The sequence below is a fragment of the Centruroides sculpturatus genome, unplaced genomic scaffold, assembly GCF_000671375.1.
Source record: "Centruroides sculpturatus isolate CEXI.00-Female unplaced genomic scaffold, Cexi_2.0 scaffold898, whole genome shotgun sequence".
Lineage (NCBI taxonomy): Eukaryota > Metazoa > Arthropoda > Arachnida > Scorpiones > Buthidae > Centruroides > Centruroides sculpturatus.
Window position 1 is genome coordinate 60826 of NW_019385136.1, and position 18174 is coordinate 78999.

At 29.8% G+C, this 18174-nt stretch overlaps 1 protein-coding gene across 1 annotated transcript in view; it reads left to right on the forward strand.

Moving 5' to 3' along the window:
• The window catches only part of LOC111635280 (trifunctional enzyme subunit beta, mitochondrial-like), a 38465-nt gene that overhangs the window by 4479 nt on the left and 15812 nt on the right, over positions 1-18174 (forward strand). The window contains exons 2-7 of the mRNA XM_023380202.1: positions 412-462; positions 1916-2048; positions 4271-4302; positions 9477-9544; positions 15593-15680; positions 17081-17268. Of these exons, the coding sequence (XP_023235970.1) occupies positions 412-462; positions 1916-2048; positions 4271-4302; positions 9477-9544; positions 15593-15680; positions 17081-17268 (560 nt within the window). The remainder of the gene's footprint in view (positions 1-411; positions 463-1915; positions 2049-4270; positions 4303-9476; positions 9545-15592; positions 15681-17080; positions 17269-18174) is intronic.

Here is an 18174-nt window from a genome sequence, read left to right on the forward strand (position 1 = left end):
ATTACAGTCGACCCCCCTATAAGATCATTGATTTTTCCGTTTTATCTGAATTACATGTTGTACGAGTCACTTAGATTTTACAAATATGTGAGCCGTTCACAGTCCGGCACACGTATTTGTAAAATCTAACTGACTCGTACAACATGTAATTCAGATAAAACGGAAAAATCAATGATCTTATAGGGGGGTCGACTGTAATTGAGAGTCTGAGATCATGATAAAATTTAGAAAATACATGTATGAATCTGTTACAAATAATTGAGTAATTATATGAATTTATAATTATAGTATATACTATATAGTTCTTAATAATTGATTTATACAGTATTTATAATCAATTTTGTTGTGTTTTTATTACCATTTTTAGTATCTTAATTTTTAATTACTTTTTTTTTCATTAAATCTTTTTAGATATAGCATGCAGCTTATCCACTAGTCCAATCTCAAATACTAAAGTTGAAGGTATGTTATAAAAAATGTGACAAACAGTTAATTTGGTTATTTAAAATACACAGGATATCAACTTAAACATTTATCCGAGAGCAAGAGAGATCTTTTCAGCATTTGTTGAGTTAGGTTGTGGACTGCAGTGGACACAAATACACTGGATATTACATTGCCAGGATGTGCATTCATTCTGCTTGCTATCTGTAATCAGCACAACATGCTGAGAATGCCACACGGTAATTTGCACATTTTACATCTCAAGTGCATTTTACCCAAAATGTCTGGTATGGAATTTGTGGTGAGAAACTTCTTGGTCTCATATTCATTGACAGCATCCTTAATAGTGACAAATATCTGAACATTCTGAACACAATGAATGAATGGTTTAATAACAGTATGATAACAAATCAGCTCATTCCTGTACAGGCATGTAAGTTTGGCAACTGCTTGATAAGATAATGTCCTGTTTCATGGCCATCACATTCTCCAGACTTGAATCCTCTGGGGTCATCTGAAAACATTTATGTATGATGCATGCCCAGTAATACCACATGATGTTGTCAAACTGGAGATATGCATATGAGAGACCTGTGAAACAATCAATACTGTCTAAATCTGTTAAACTAAGCAATACTAAGTGATGCTATTGAGAGCATTGTTGAACTTGTTTTCTTGAAATGCTGCATACAGTGATCCTTGCAGCATAGTCAACTGGTTTGAGGTTAAATCTGCAGTGCTTGTTTCAGTTGCATTTCTTGCTGCAACAAAGATGGCTGCTTTCATGCTGGAAAAGTCAAATTCTTATATGATGTGACAGTAAATTAGTTTTAATTACCATGAATCAATATTCTGTTTGTAATAATTTTTTTTTTTAAATACTCATTAGTAAAATGAAATCAGATTTGACAAAACTTGTATATTTAAAATGTTTTATCTATTTTGTTGAAGGAAGATGCTACATACACTAAATTTAAATTATTAACTTTATACCTTCTGAACAAGGCATTGCATCACAAAAATGAATTACTTTTAAAATGTTTCAAATGAAATAATTCGCAAAACATTTCAACAGCAGCACCAAAATCTGCAATTTTGGAATTGCAGTGCATTGTTAACAGATCTTTATAGTGATTGCATCACTTTGCATGTAGCATTCCTGATGGCATTAGGCTTGTTAAATTCGTCACTGCAGATCAGCACTGCTACTGAATTGAACAACAAGTCGAATGACATTAGGAATTCTACATGCCATCCATAATGCCATGTTTAACCGTCTATATCTTTGTATTACTGCTGTAAACATATTTAAAATTATAGTAATACTTTTATGTTACTGTAGTTTTAAATATGTTCTCAACACACTCATGCAATGTTGGAAAGATACCTTTTACCCTTGAATAGATGTTTAAGTGGATGCACTGTATATAGATTATATTAGATATTAAAATTTTTAAATCTGTATATGTAGAAAAGAAGAAAACACTCTCAAAACCAGGCCTTAAAAATATCGTACTTGTTGAAGCAGTTCGCACTCCGTTTTTAGTATCTGGAACACATTACAATGATTTGATGTCATATGATTTACAAAGAAATGCATTTTTGTAAGTAAATGGCTTTATATACAATATTCTAAAAATATTTAATATATATTAAACATACCTACAAAATGATTTTTAGACTTTAATTAATTTAAAACAGCACAAAAATAAAATTACATTTGTAAGCACTTTTTATGAAAATATAAATTGTTATTCTTCAGGATGAAGAACAAATGTGAAAAGAACACAAGTTGTTTTTAGATTGTTTTTATAAAAATATATATATATATTCTTCTATTTATTATTTTCATCCAAAGTACTTGCAAGTATATACAGTAGTACCTCAGGATATGAAATTAATCCATTCCGAAACTGAGATTGTATCATGAAAATGTTGTAAGGTGAATCATTTTTCCCCATATGATTACATGTAAAACCAAATTATCTGTTCCAACATGAAAAATACACTCAAATTAAAGCTAAGTAGTACATTGAAAAAAAATAACTTTAGTAAAGAAAACACTGAAAAATGTGTTTTGTAGTTGTAAATGTATAAATAACCATAATAGAATAATAATTGATAAAAAATGTAGCTTTATTTGCACTTTACCTTTGAGGATAGACGACAGTGGAGGTGTAAACTGGTGATGGAGGAGAGGGAAAAGGGAAATGATACTAAAACTTAACATACATAACATAATGTAACTAACTTAAAAATAACTTAACACTAATTATATATATATATATATATATTTTAAATGTTTTATTCACTGCGTTTTGCTTTCTTTCCTTCACTTCCACCAGCACTTGGATAGAGGTTGCTTGGTAAAATATCTATCCAGAGAGGTTTGGCTTTGCCTACTTTTTAAAATGTTTTTAAAATGACTTAGGCAAATGTCATTAAACTGAGCAGCAATATGGCCAGTGTGAACCTTTTTGGGATGTTTCTTTTTAATAAAATCAGTCACTTTCTGATAATACCTCAAAATTTCCTTTATCGAGTGAGATCCTTCCACGACAAAGCAAACACGTGGACTGGGACCGATGAACAGAAGGAACATGTGATCATGGCGGTAGTGCTGCGAAATAATGTGACATCGTATGGTGAGTTTTTGTTTGTACCGTGTAGCAAAAACATGTTCAAATTTCATGTCACAACCTGAAAATTTTGTATGCTGAAGTGTTCATATCCTGAGGTACTACTGTACAAATAAACAATTTGTATAACTCAATGCAATTCAAATAAACATTTTAACAACAAATTCCATGTCTTGATTGCAATGCAATTAATGACCTTTGATCTGCTGCATTGTTAATGACCAGTTTCTACAAATGTTTGAGTGGGTAAAGTCACAAGTTGAATGTAAGATGGTATCTTCATTTAAGATGTCTGAACATTATTCTCCATTGTAAGGCAGTGGTGGATAGACCTTTTCTTATGGAAAATTTGTGTTACTCAAATAACATGAATTTTACCAGGACATGGAAACCATCTAATCGTCTTAAAGTTTTTTTTGTAGTAGATTAATTGGATGCTCCTCCATACTCATAAAAGCATGGACTATAATTCATTTGATTGTATACATCACCTATTAGGCATAATGTTATGTCCAATAAAGTTGTTTTTTCTTTTTTAAAAATCTTTGTATTTCTACTATATTCATCTTTCAAATTTACTCAATTAAACCTGATAATGACCATTTAAAACAGTTGAAAATGTTTGTTTTGCTTACTAAAGTAACTTTTTCTTGCTGAATTTTGGTATTAATTTTTATTATTTTTATGTGTTTTAAATTAATTCAAGTTTATTAACACTGAAAGACAGTTATGTAATTTTTAGAAGGCTTCTCGGTCTTCATGATCTATTTCTTAGCTTAATTTTCAAAAATGTAGTTGAAACAACTCTGTCACATAAAAGGCTATTTTGAAGAAACTCTATGGTTATCATATAGAATAAACTTAGATAGCACATACCAGCATTGGGTTATTGGAGATTAATTTTAATATCTGTTGATTTTCTTCAGTTTAATGCAAAAACGATTCCATATAAACAACCAGTAATGTTTACATGGAAGTGTTACTTTGTCTCAGACTAAATACATTAAAGAAGTTTCTCATATAGCCTTGGTTTTGATTAGTATCAGTTTTAAAAAAATTGGTCAGAGAGATGATGGAGATTTCCAAAAATAGTTCAGATTTAATATCAATTTCTTAACTTTATGTATTAAATATTTATTTTGTTTATTCTGTAACTACAATTACATTTTGACTTTCTTTTTAATTAGGAGTTTGTTAAGAAGAACAGGAATTTCCAAAGGTAATATTCATTTTCTTTTTATTATTGTTAATAAAATTCTATTAACTAAATCTATTTAAATTAAAATTTTTTAATATTCTGGATTTGTATTGCTAATTTAGTTACATTAAATTCAACGTCTATTAATTTATATGAATATAAAACATGGTTTAATAATTTCTTTATATATAAAATGGAGTTTTTTTAAGGTTTCCATAAGTGTTAAAATCCTTGAAAGTTCTTAAAAATGCTTGATATTTTTTGTGGTGGTTAAACAGGGTGACCATATTTCTTCAAATACATGGGGAAAAGTATGGGATTGTTAAAATGCCCTTCAATATATGGGAAATATGCAGGAATTTTTTAAATCTGGGTATGGAAAATCTGTAAGAGACATAGAGGACATGTCTCCTTCCAATATTTTTATACTGGCAAATTTTTCCCTCCTAACATATTTCTTATACTGCAAAAGTTAGAAGTGGAAATGAGTACTGTACACAACAGGTACAGTACATGTACTCAAAACCTGACAATGAACAATTTTTCTTACTTGTTGACATGGACCCTCCAGTATATCAAATATAAATGGTAATTTTCTTTTAGACATTTATTGATTAATAATATACACAAGTGAAAACTTTAGTTCTTCTCTACATATCCTCCTGCAAGCTTTAAACACTTTTGCCAATGATTTGAAAGCTTCAATATCCCTCTCTCATAAAAAGATTGAGGGCAATTGTGCACGTGCTCCTCGACTTCTTCATTGCTTTCGAATCGTTTTCCTCCAAGTGATTCCTTCAAGGGTGCGAACAAAAAATAGTCACAGGGGGACAAGTCTGGACTATAAGGAGGGTGTTTGAGAGTTTCCCAGCCCATTTCAACCTGATCTGTTTTTGATTTCTGGTCAACAACCTCGGAACCCATCGGGCACTAATTTTTCTGAAGCCAAGATGATCAATGATAATGGATTGAACACTCCCATAGCTGATACCCTCTTCTGATGAGATTTCTTTGACAGTTAACAGGCAATCACGTTCAATAAGCTCTTGAATGGCAGAGATGATGTCATCTGTAAGGCTTGTCCTTGGGTGTCAATCATGAGCTTAATTTTTGACATGTTCTCGCCTACCATTAAATTCTCTGGCCTATGTATACACACAATTCTGAGACAGTGTACTGTCCCCAGACTGTGCCTTCAATTGACTAAAAATTTCCGAGGGTTTAACCCCCTCGTTAGTTAAAAATTTTACGATGATACGTTGTGCAACAGATGAATGTACCTTTTGCTCTGTCATGGCTGTACTGACGACGAAACTGAGTTCACTCGTTAACCAAGCCAGTTCCCCCACTCCTCACAAATCAAACATCAGCTGCACTCTACATCATGTGGCTAGGAACTGTGTGGTAAGCAGAATAGCAAAATTACCGTTTATATTTGATCCATCTTTGTATAGCTGATGATGTAGACAGTAGACAGGGGATGAAGTTTAGATTCTGGAGTTCTATGGAAAATGAAATTTTTTTTTCATTACAACTAGTCTTTCCATTTGAAACTACTGCCAAAATTTCTTCTAACCTAATCTCTCTATTCTGTGCTACAATTCTTAAACTTGTACACATTGACTCTGCTATAATCCCTTTCACAGTCTTCACAAGGTAGCAACATGAGATAAATTGATAAAGCTTTTCCAGCTTTAAGTTATCTACTGGCTTTGCAATTCAGCAGCTGAATTGCAAAGCCAGTAGATAACTTGAAGTTGGCAGGAAATTGATCACAACCTATGATTTTTATGAACTGCCCTTTCTATTCTAGATAGGCCATCTTTCTCAGATTATATAGCTTGTGGAGAAATTCTATTATATTCCAGCCAGTGCCATTAATGTCTGTTTTAAAATGCATTATGGGGGTGTGTTCAGCCACAGGATCCCAAATTGAAAATTTTTCTTCTATCCTTATTCCAAGGAAATTTCTTTTTCAAGTTCTCTAAATTTTTAATTGACATTTGGCCCCTTTATTGAAATATGCAAGAGTCTATTCTTTAAAGATTTTAAAAAATCCTCTGCCTTAGATTGTCTTTAAAACTCGGAAGTCAAAAGTACTGTACCTTGTTGATACTTGATTCTTCTTTACATCCCAACATCACACTGAAATATCCATTTTCTATATCTATGCAATTTTATGTTGTCATCAAATCTTGTAACAAAAGCAGGACTTGATTTCAATATTTTATCTTATTCTGAATGTAGAATGTAGTAGTACCATAAACAATAAGATAGGAAATTTTTGTTAATGTATCTGCATTTTGCTTGTGATTTTGCAATGTGGAAACATTTTACTAAATATGGATACATCATTCTTACAGTTTCTTAATAAATCATGATTTAAAACAGTTTATGAACACCAAATAATTTGCGATGTTACTTTATCACAAAGAAGAAATTTTTCCATGATGCTTTGCTTATAAATCTTGGGATTATTACATGCAGATTGTTTCTGGAGATATGACAACAGAAGATACTAGCTCTGTGCTGTTTGTGGGATTGTCACTTGAACTTTGAAGATGATGGATGGAATAAGTATGATTGAAACCTTGGTCTTTAATGTTCTAATGTGCACCTTCTCTCTTCAATAACTGACCAATGCCTGCCATCCCATGCTTGAAACACTGAAGTTTGAATTACACATAGAACATCTATTAATTAAGATGTACTGTATATTATCTGCCACTCTTGTCACCAAGGAAAATTCAACTTGTTACACTGCCCAATACTTTGTTTGTCCAAATACACCATCCATGATCTTGAATTATCTAGGCAATTCAAGAAATAATAACCAGAATACTAAAGCCAACTAATTTCACAACTACCTAGTAACAGTTATTTATCCAAATTTGTAATTGCAGAATCACAACAAGGAAACTACAACATGACTGCAAACATTTTTATAATGTTTTTCCCAATAGATTGTGAGTATATCACCAAAACTGCTCCAAACCGATGAGGTTCCATAAACAATTTAATGATAATACAAGTTTTATTAAATAATTAGACACAAATAACAGTAGAAAAAAACTTTTTGTTCGGCTGGATGTGGAAACTGTTACCCAGAGGTTCTAAATATAAAATAATATGCAGAGCATTCAAGACAAGTGCTACCATATTTAGACCATGAGTTTATAATCATAAAGGTTTTTAAATTAAAATGGTTATTAATTTATTGCTTTAGCCAATTTAATGGAAATTTTTATAATTTTAACTCACTTGACAAAAAGTTTTGACAAAAAGTTTAAAAATTCTGTGTTGTGTGTGTTTGGAAAGATGAATTTAATTATTTTTATAAACATGACTTTTTCATTAAATTTATTACAAATTAAAATCAAAACATTTTTGAGTAGAATATTTCTGCTTGCAACTTACAGCAGTGATGAATCATTTACAAAACTAATGGATTCTAACAATTTTTCTTTTAGATTCATTCGAATGAATGACTTGTTAATAAATCACCTTGTCTCTAAATCACTGAAGTCGTGAATATAAGGTGTTCTGCTATCTGGTTTCTGATTGGTGAACAGAGAATTATTTTAATAAAGATATATACATTTTTGATTGTTTTTGAGTCAGCAATAGAAAATCAAGCACTTTTAATTAAAAACTTTTGCCTATTTTTGAGAAAAAATAAGTACTTTTAACAGGGTGTTCACTGAATTCCAACCTTACATTACCTGCATATTCCAAGATTTTTTTTAATATCCAGAAAAATATGTATTTTTCATTGGTAGTCCCCATAAGTGTGTATATTTTCTGCATGATATATGTCACTTAATCATAACTTGAAAAATAAAAGATACTGAATGTATATAGTAGCTGATAGTGGACTCACTAATTAGGACATTTATTCACACCTTAAAATCACGATAAATTTATTTTTTCATCATGACTTTAGCTTTTAGGTTAACCTTTCCTCAACAAGTGATATTTCTTTCTGTGTATCCTCCATAATCTTTTGTTTCTTTTCCTCAAGCTTCTTTATCTCTTGTGTAATTCTTTGCTTGTTTTTCAGTTTAGTTTCCTTCTGCTCTTTCTCTAAATCATCATTGTAATGTGCACTTGCATTCATCACATTATGGATTTTCAGTTTAGTGATACTAATTTTCTTCAAACCATCCAAGTTAGTAACAGCATTGCAAACATGTCTTTGAACAATTAAGAAGGACTCTTTCTGATTATTGATGGACAATTTTTTGTTTATTGAAAATCCTTTTTGTAAGTTGGAGTTACCATTTGATGATAACATGAGCTGAACAAAAAATTTTGTTCCGATGAGGATTTTGTCCTATAAGTCTCAGCTAAAATGTATCCAAATAGCTCTTGGATATTTCTTGAATAATATCTTGTAATCTCTTGAATAATTCTTAATCTCGTTTGATACATCATTTACATTACAAAATCTTTGAATTGCCCAGTTATTTGATCTGCTCTTATTACTGTGACAATGTTATCAACAAGAACATGCAATGCAGAATCCAATTAGTTTGATGAATTTCTTGAAATGTCACAGGAATTTAAACAGGTAACAGCTTTTTAAAGAGGATACTTAAAGTAGTGACTCTTCCATTACCTTTGCCACAAACAGTTTAAGGTATTTTCTAATCCTGGCAAAATTGCAATGTTTCTTTTTTCACTGGCATGTTTTCATTGCAAAAGAGGCTTAATTTCAAATTGCTTTAACATCTCTAACTAGGAAAAGGTTTCCCTTTTCCATTGCATCAATTTTAATCAATTTTTTTATTTAAGACTTTCCTTTCACAATTTTTTTCATAGCTTTTTTTATACAATACTGGTAAATTCATCAAATAAGAATGGAGCCATTGATCTATCTGTCTGGAATTCTTTAAGAAATGGCTCATTTGAAAAGGACGTTTAATGTAAATGTTATGTATGATAAATTTGATACTTTAGTTTGTTTCTTTTGAAGAACTTCAATTTTTGAATGTTTATACTACTAAGTTTTTTAAAAATGTGTAAAATTAAAAAGTTTTTGTTCATCTATGTGCTAATTTTTTTATTTTACTTTTTTTTGAAGAATGAAATTTCTTGTTTTCTTTACTATTTTAGCAAATTGATAATTTCTCTGACACACTGTTTTAATAAATTGATTTAAAATATTTCTAAAATCACAAAATTTATATTTTTAGATGCTGTAGATTATATTATTGCTGGAACTGTTGTTCAAGAATCCAAAACTAGCAACATTGCTAGAGAAGTATGTATTAATTCTAAAATTTTTAGTAACAGATTGTTTCTTTTTTCTATTTAGGTCATTAGAAGTAGGAAGAGAATTACTATGGAGAATTTATCATACAGGATCACAGTTCATTAGTTATGTAGACTTTATTATATAAATTTTTTTTTTTATTTAATAAAGATTTCTTTTTACATTAAAGTCTACATAACCAATGAACTGTGTTTATGTGTGTTAAGTTCTCCATAGCCATTCTGTGTTTACTTCAAAAGATCTAAAATTTTTATTTTTATCAAAACACACAAATCTACTGGTGTGGAATAGTCTAAAACAGGGATCTCCAGCTTTTCCCACGTGAGCTGTAAAAGACAAGTCTGGGGGCAAGGTATGAAAGATAGATGTATATATCTGTAACTTTCTTCTTTAAACAGCAGAAACCAGAATTAACAGACTTTGTTTGAAATGAAGTCAATTAATTCTAGTTGGCTATTCAGAAGTTTACATGCTTTGAACTAATTCAAATGTTCATGATAAATCATGTCAGTGAAAAGAAGTTATGTGGGTTGGAGACCTCTGGTCTAAAATTTGATTTCTTATTAGTAAAAAAATGAAAGAGAAGTGTCTGTTGTCTTTTCTTAACATGAAATAAAAATCAAATGATATCATCTCTAGGAATTAATCTAAATGAAAATAGTAGAGAGTATTTTGGTCAATTAACATTTTATTAAAGTATAACAACTAAATGGATCAGGGAGGAACACTGCTAATTAATGAGTGTACTATTAACTCAAGTTTAAAGTTTCTTAACACATCTGGCAAGTTGCATCTGCTGAAAATGGTGCCGCTATACACCACCATGCACAACAAAAGAGCAGAAAATTCATATTATTGATTTTAAAAATATATTTTGAAGAAGCACTAAATCTTCATATTGAAGAAACACTTTGCCTTCTGTCCTTCTTAAACCTTCAGGAACAACAGTCTCTACAGGCAAAGTCGACCTTTTTATTTAGATTACTCATCCATCCTGTTACGTAAAAACTTTTAAAAAACAGTTCCTATGTGGCGGCCCAATCAATTATTGACTTGTGTTTGAAAATCAAATTTGTGAAACTATGCAAAGTTTAAAAAGCACTATAAATGTAGCCATGCACCAGTTAGAACTTAATTTGTTATGTGAATCAGTATCAGAGTACAGGAATTGTAATTAGTATGCCTAAAGTGGAAGCAAAGTATTGGTGGGATCATTTCTTATACTCTGGCAAGTGTTATTGATTTTCCAATGGAATCAATGTTGTTGTTAAGAGAACATCTTATTCTTTTTATATATATATATATATGCCAGAAATTCTGCTAATAGGTACAGTATACATGTCTATACAATACAGACATATTTAATTATCAATTTTAGTCATATACATGAGATGATTGGACTGATGAGGGTTTATAAGTCCAAAATGCAATTCCAATGCAAATAAAAGCATATGCTTTTTGGATCTGATCTCTGACTCATTTTTCCTGAGGTGCTGGAGTTCCTGCACGCAAATTTTCAGAATAGTGGATTTAGATCTGAATATGGATACAGGTTTTCTTGATTTTCTACTGTTCCAGATCTGTGCAATTTTTTCTTAAAGGTTTTCTTAAGAAAAAAGTATTTGAAAATATTTTAATTAGCTTTATTGAATAATTATTTGAGATGAGTACAATTAGCAACTTACATTATTATATTCACTATCATTTAAAATATCAAATCTTAATGTGAAAAAGATGTTAATTACATTTATTCATAGACGAAATTCGATGGCTGTCATAGTAAAGGCTTGTATCGGATACTCTGAAAGACCTCTGAAAAATCTTTTAGAGTGATCTAGCCTGGATTTCTGGACGTATCCCTAATCGCTTTGCTGCTCTACTGCAGGTTGAATCTATAAAGAGCATGTTAAAGTATCTTCTTGTTGTTTACAAAATAAAAACAATAATAAAAAGTTTATTTGTTACATAGCAGTGTATAGGTGGCCAGATTGCCGAGGCGGTTAAGATGGCAGCCTACCGCTCTGGAGAATCTGGATTGAATCCAAGCGATTCACTCTATGGGGAATTCTTCATGGGCAATCGTTCTGGATATACTGGGTGCTATTCCTCATCATCCTGGTGCTCTTGTTGCAGGCCAGGTCAAACCCATGATGAGTACAATTAAAATGGCCTTCTCTCCACAGGACAGAGACAGAGCCAAAAAGAAAGAAAAACCACATAACAGTAATATAAATGTTTTCATATACAAATATATTTGGTGAGAGGCCATGTTAAGTTTATTTCCATGGAATTATTCTGCAAAGTCAAATTATCATTCAGATAATTTACTTTATGTACTAAAAATATTTAGCAAAATATTTTAACTGTTTGTTATCAGACTACTCTCTCGAATTTGAATGCTTCTGCATTTAGGAAATCATTATAAAATACATCTTTGTGATAACTGTTGTTTAATATTTACTTCTTTTACTGTAGTGTGTGTGCGTGTGTGTGTGTATCGTGTGAGCATCGATTATCCAAATCAATTGGGGACTGGTGTTGTTCAGAAAATTGTGTTTTTGGATAACCGATTAGGTACGAAAAAATATATTAACATATCCCATTTTGAAATTCGTTTAAATCTGGCACATCCTTAAGTACCCTCTCATGGTTGTGCCAGTGCTGCCAGCTAAAACACATACACCAACAAAAATAATATTGGAGTAGCCCAAGACATGGCCAAAAATTTCAGCACCCACCACTAGCGGAAATGTAAGTTTGTTGACTGGAAAGCTTTCGGTTGATCGATATTTGGATAATCGATGCTCTACTGCAGTGATGGTGAACCAATACCCCGCGGTTCAGACACTGACCCACATGTTGATTTTTATGAACTTATTTTTTATATCAAAAGAGAGAACAATCAAAAATATTAAAAATAATATATATATATCTGATGTCAAATTTATTAAAAAAACCAGTCTAAAGGCCCAATGTACATGGTGTCATTCCATGGTATAAATAATAAATTCATAAATTAATAAATTCCTATTACAAATAAAAATAATATACTGATTTATACTGTAAAAATATAAAATAAATATAAAAGAATTTATATTGTTAATTTAAATAATAGCTAGGGATTCCCCTAGTGACCATTTTTGGCATACTGTCACAGAACTGCCCATTTCGATTTTATATAGTAGATATTTCCAAGTGAACATTGGCTAGCTGATTTTCTATCATATCACTGTACTTGTGACAGTTAGTCATAAACTTGATGTGCATACATATTCATTGCATCATAGAATGGGGAGATGTAACAGTGCTGAACTAAACGGCAGCCTTGTCCTATGCATCTGGAAGTGTTTAATAATTCAACATTATTATTATTTTTTCATTATTAAAGTTTCTCATCTACATATGTATGTATATCAAGTACGTTAATAAGAAATTTTTCAAATTGTTGTATTCTAAATATAAATATTTTTAGTTGTAGCCCTGTACTATATCAGCAGTTAAAAAAAATAAAAAACAAACAATACAAGTTCCAGACCATATCAAACAGAATGGTTTGATAAATATGGTATGATTGAAAAGAATAGAACAACTTTGTGTGTAATTTGTAACAAAAAAGTCACTTCATGTACATACAATGTAAAAAGACATTTTGAAAAGTTGCATTCTAATCTCAGCCTTTCAACAGATGAAAAAAGAACAACATATTTTTTACAAAAGAAAAAAGAGAATCATTCACAAATCAGTGTTTTCAAAACTTTTTTGATTCCAGGAAATAACATTACAGCTGCTTGTTTTCAAGTTGCCCATTGCATTGCTTGCCACGGGAAACCTGTTTCAGAAGGAGAGTTTGTAAAGCAAGCATTTTTAGAATGTAGTGCTACTTTGTTTGCAGATTTTAAAGAAAAAGACTTGATTATAAAGCGTATAAATGAGTTACCAATAAGTCGCAATACAAATAAAGATTGAGTAATAGAATTAAAAAGAAATATTTTTTGCAAATACATAACGACTTAAATTATGCAGAAATGTATTCAATTGCTTTAGATGAGAGTAATGATGTAAATGGTTATGCACAATTAGCAGTTTTTGCTCAATATAAAACAGGCAATATAATGAAAGAAGAGCTAATGAAACTAATAATATTGAAAGGGAAGTGTACTGGTCTTGATATTTTTAAAGAATTTGATATTGCATTTAATTAAAGAAATGGATATTGACCTACAGAAAATTGTTTCTGTAACAAGAGACTGTGCACCCAATTTGGTGGGGAAAAAACATTGGTTTTTATTCAGTATCTTAAGCAAAATATTACACATTCTCTGATTGAATTTCATTGTATAATACACCAGCAAGTTCTATGTGCAAAGCAAGGTTTAAAAACATTTTCCAATGTAATGCCAGTTGTAATAAATGTTGTCAACTTTATAAATGCAAGAGGTCTTAATAAATGACAATTTGTACAATTATTAGAGGAAATTGAGTGCCAGTATTCATGGATTTTGACATACAACAATGTTCATTGGCTCAGTTGTAGTCAAGTTCTTTGGTTTGTCATTTCATTAGAAGAAATTAAGATCTTTTTGAATGAAAAAGACAGTAGTTTTGACGAATTTTCAAATATAGATTGGTTAAATGATTTAATGTTCTTATGCAACATCACTCAGCATTTTAATGAACTGAATAAAAAACTTCAAGGAAATGGACAATTGTTTTAATGATGATTGAAAATATTAAAGTATTTATGACGAAACTTGACATCTTTACTAAGGATTTGGAAATGAAAATCATGAAATATTTTCCTCAATTACAAAAACATTTTCAAAACACAATAAGTTTTGAAAATATGCTTGACATTCAAGAAAATGCAATTAAAAATTATTTAATGATATACAGGAAATAAAACAAGCTTTTTATTTCCTGTAGGAAAGATTTAATCAATTTAAAAGTTTGGAAAATACATTTCACTTTATTTTATATCCATACAAAATGGAATTCAAAGCAATGGAGTTAACCGAATTTATGTGGCTTGTTATCCATGATTTAGAAATGGAATTAGTTGAATTTCAAAGCAGAATAGTGTAGAAAAATAAATTTGAAAACTTTATTTCCGAAGTTGAAGGAAAAATGTCTGAAAGTAGTGCAGATAATAATGATCCCACACTAAAAATTGAAATTATTATATTAAACATATGGGATTCTTTACCAAATAATTTTATATCAATGAAGAAACTTGCTATGTTCTTTTAATGATATTTGGGTTCACATATTCATGTGAAAAATTGTTTCTTCAATAAATTTTGTAAAATATACCAATAGAAATAAACTTGGAAATGAATTGACTGCAAATGTGTTAATGAATATGGAATATGAACCTAATATTAAGAAACTCTGAAAATAAACGACGACAGATTTCTCATTAAACATACTTCAACTTTATTATACATACACATACCTGTAACTATATTTATTAATAAATAACATTTCATAATATATATGTGATTTTCATTATTCCTTGTTCATTCAAATACTCGGTGCAGGGGCGACTGTCGACTGGGCATGGTGTCACCTGGTGTAGATAATTCATGGTATCACCCCATTGATATCAATTTTTTGATGTCAACCTTTGTGTTTTGCTCTTCACTTGCAAAAATAAAAGTTGTAAAACAAAAAGGAAATGTAAACTTTTTAGAGGATTTTAAAAGTGCGAACCAAAAAAAATAGTTTTTAATCATCATCATCTCCCCCTTTCCAAGTGACACTACTGACTTAATGACCCACGAGCTAATACTAAAAAAAATAATGAACAAAATTTGACCCACTTCTCAAAAACATTCGCCATCACTGCTCTACTGTATATATATATATATATCACTGTAGATAAAAATATTGTTCTGAAATTTAGTCAGCCGTCATATTATATTGCAACATATTTTTAGTCTTTTAATTTCTGTTTTGAAAATGGAAATTAAAATATTTGTTAATGCAATATTTATAAAATTGAAAATTCAGTTTTTTAAACTATAAAGTTTGTTTTAGGCCGCATTAGCTGCCGGATTTTCAGAACATACTCCCGCTCATACGGTGACTCAAGCTTGTATTTCGTCCAACCAGGCAATTACTACAGGTAATTTTTTAAATCTAATTTAAAACGTCGTCACAATTTCGAGCTACAATTTTAAACATATTTTTTAAGTTTATATAATTTAAAATATATGCTCTCCATCTCAAATTAGTAGTGTCTTGCCCCTGTACATCATACTTTTCCTGTTAGCAATAGAGTCGTGCCGGTCATCTATCCTTTCAGTTGGACATTTTTGAGTCGAAATAATGTGATTTACGATTTTTTCCGAAGTTTGTATACAGTTAATCAGGGCTTTTTGTCCCTGTTCCATATCTGGTTTCGGCTTTCATCTTTCTAAAATCATTCTTGATATTAAGAACGGACAGACAGACAAACGAAAGAAGATATTTATATCTATAATTTCTTTCAAATTGCAGTCCAATAAGTATAAAAAAAATATATAAANTTTTTAATAATTTGAATGTAAGAAAACTAGCTGAGACAATTTCAGTTCGAGTGTCAAGGACCAGTTTAACTGTAGATAATGTTAATAATCTTCATGTCGAGATATGAACTAATTGTAAGCTATTTGAAAAGAATAATTATATGATTATGCTTTAAATTCTTTTATGGAATTTGTAAAACTGGAGGAAATGAATGAAACAACTGTCATGGAAAAACTACTACTAAATAAATTGAGAATGATTCTTTTAGCTAACATTTTAATGTTGTATTTACAAACAAATGTGCTGTTAATTTGACTGATTTTTGATTAGAAAGCTGTTTCACATCTGCTATTTTTGATTAGAAAGCTGTTTCACATCTGCTATTTTTGATTAGAAAGCTGTTTCACATCTGCTTTTACATATTGTTTTATAATTAATCTGCTAGTCCCCTACTGTTATAATTCATTTTAATTGTGCTACTAAGAATTAACTAAGAATAAAGAGTTAATTATAAACTTGTATTTCTTTTTGATGAATTTTTAAGTTTGTCTATAAAGATATATTCTAACTTGATTGATTTTTTTTTTTTTTTAATCTTAGAAAATTTTATTAACAATTTATCAAAGTTTCAGTCCAAAATAAATTGAGAAATGTTCATTTTTGTACAGTTGTATTGTATGGATCATCTGTAATGGATCCTATTCACAGCGGAATCTGTTGATTACAAAAATTTTTACCTTTTCAAGTTGTAAAAGAATAAATCAAATCCTTTGGCTGAAACAGTACTAAATATTTTAAAAGTAATTAAGATTAATTCTTTAGAAAACAGATTTAATTAAATGTGTACAACTTTATACTTGAATTTCTGAACATTTAATTTTACTAAATGCTGATATTTTATACGAATTATTTCTGTATAATTTCATGTGAACAGTATAAATGTGCTGGTATTTATAACTGTTAATTTTCTCTTTCTTAATTTATTGAAATAATGATTTTAATATATTTCTTATTTAGCAATGGGACTTCTCGGAACGGGCCAGTGTGAGGTGGTGATTGCCGGAGGTGTCGAATTTCTATCTGATGTACCCATTCGATTCAATCGTTCCATGCGTAAATTTATGTTGTCGGCAAATAAGGCCAAAACACCAGCAAAAAAATTAAATATGCTTCTTAAATTTAGACCAAAATTTCTTGTTCCTGAAGTAAGTAAAATATTTTATTTAAAAGTTTGTCAATGAAATATTTGCTACTTGTTTGACATGCACTATATAATACATCCAAAACATTTAATAAAAATTTGATTTATACTGTTTTTTAAAAATGAAGAAAATAGTTATGCAAATATTAAAATTTGAACAGTGTTCATTTATTAATGAACAGATAAATTTAAGATTAAAAGCAAAATTTGTGATTATTTTTTGATTTTATATTTTTATAGATTAAAGATATTCAATGAAAACAAATAGCTAAAATAACTTGTTTTTTATGTTTTGTTTTAATGGCTACTGAAAAAATTTTAAATTTTAATATCTATTGCCTGAAATAATTTGAGTTTAAATGAGGACAAATTGGTTTAATTTTTACAAAATATGAACAAAAATTTATAGTTTACTTTAAAAAAAACTTCAGAAAATCAATGCTTTAATCTTCAAAAATCAAACGGATGCATTTTCTTGTGACAAGTTGCTTGATTTAGTTTTGTATCAAATTGAAATTAAATTTCTTTACAATATCCATATATATATATACACACTAGCTGTTACCCGTGGCTTTGCTTGCACAGATTTTGCAAGCAAACCCTATTTACATTCAATATTTCAACAACCATAGTAATTAAAGATAGTATAGCACAACTACAAACCTACTTAAAAGCAAATAACATAGATATCATAAAAGCAGATAAATCCAAGCAGATTATCATAGTGAAACAGGAATGGATCCAAACCAAAAAATCAGAAATAGTTAATAGCGAGCCTTTCAGAGAACTACCAATAGACCCAAAAGAAATCATTTATGTTGAACTCAAAAAACGAATAAATAAGCAATTTCAACTAAAAAACATAGAAAGAAAAGACAAACAGTATATTCTAGCAAACGAAAATAGCAGA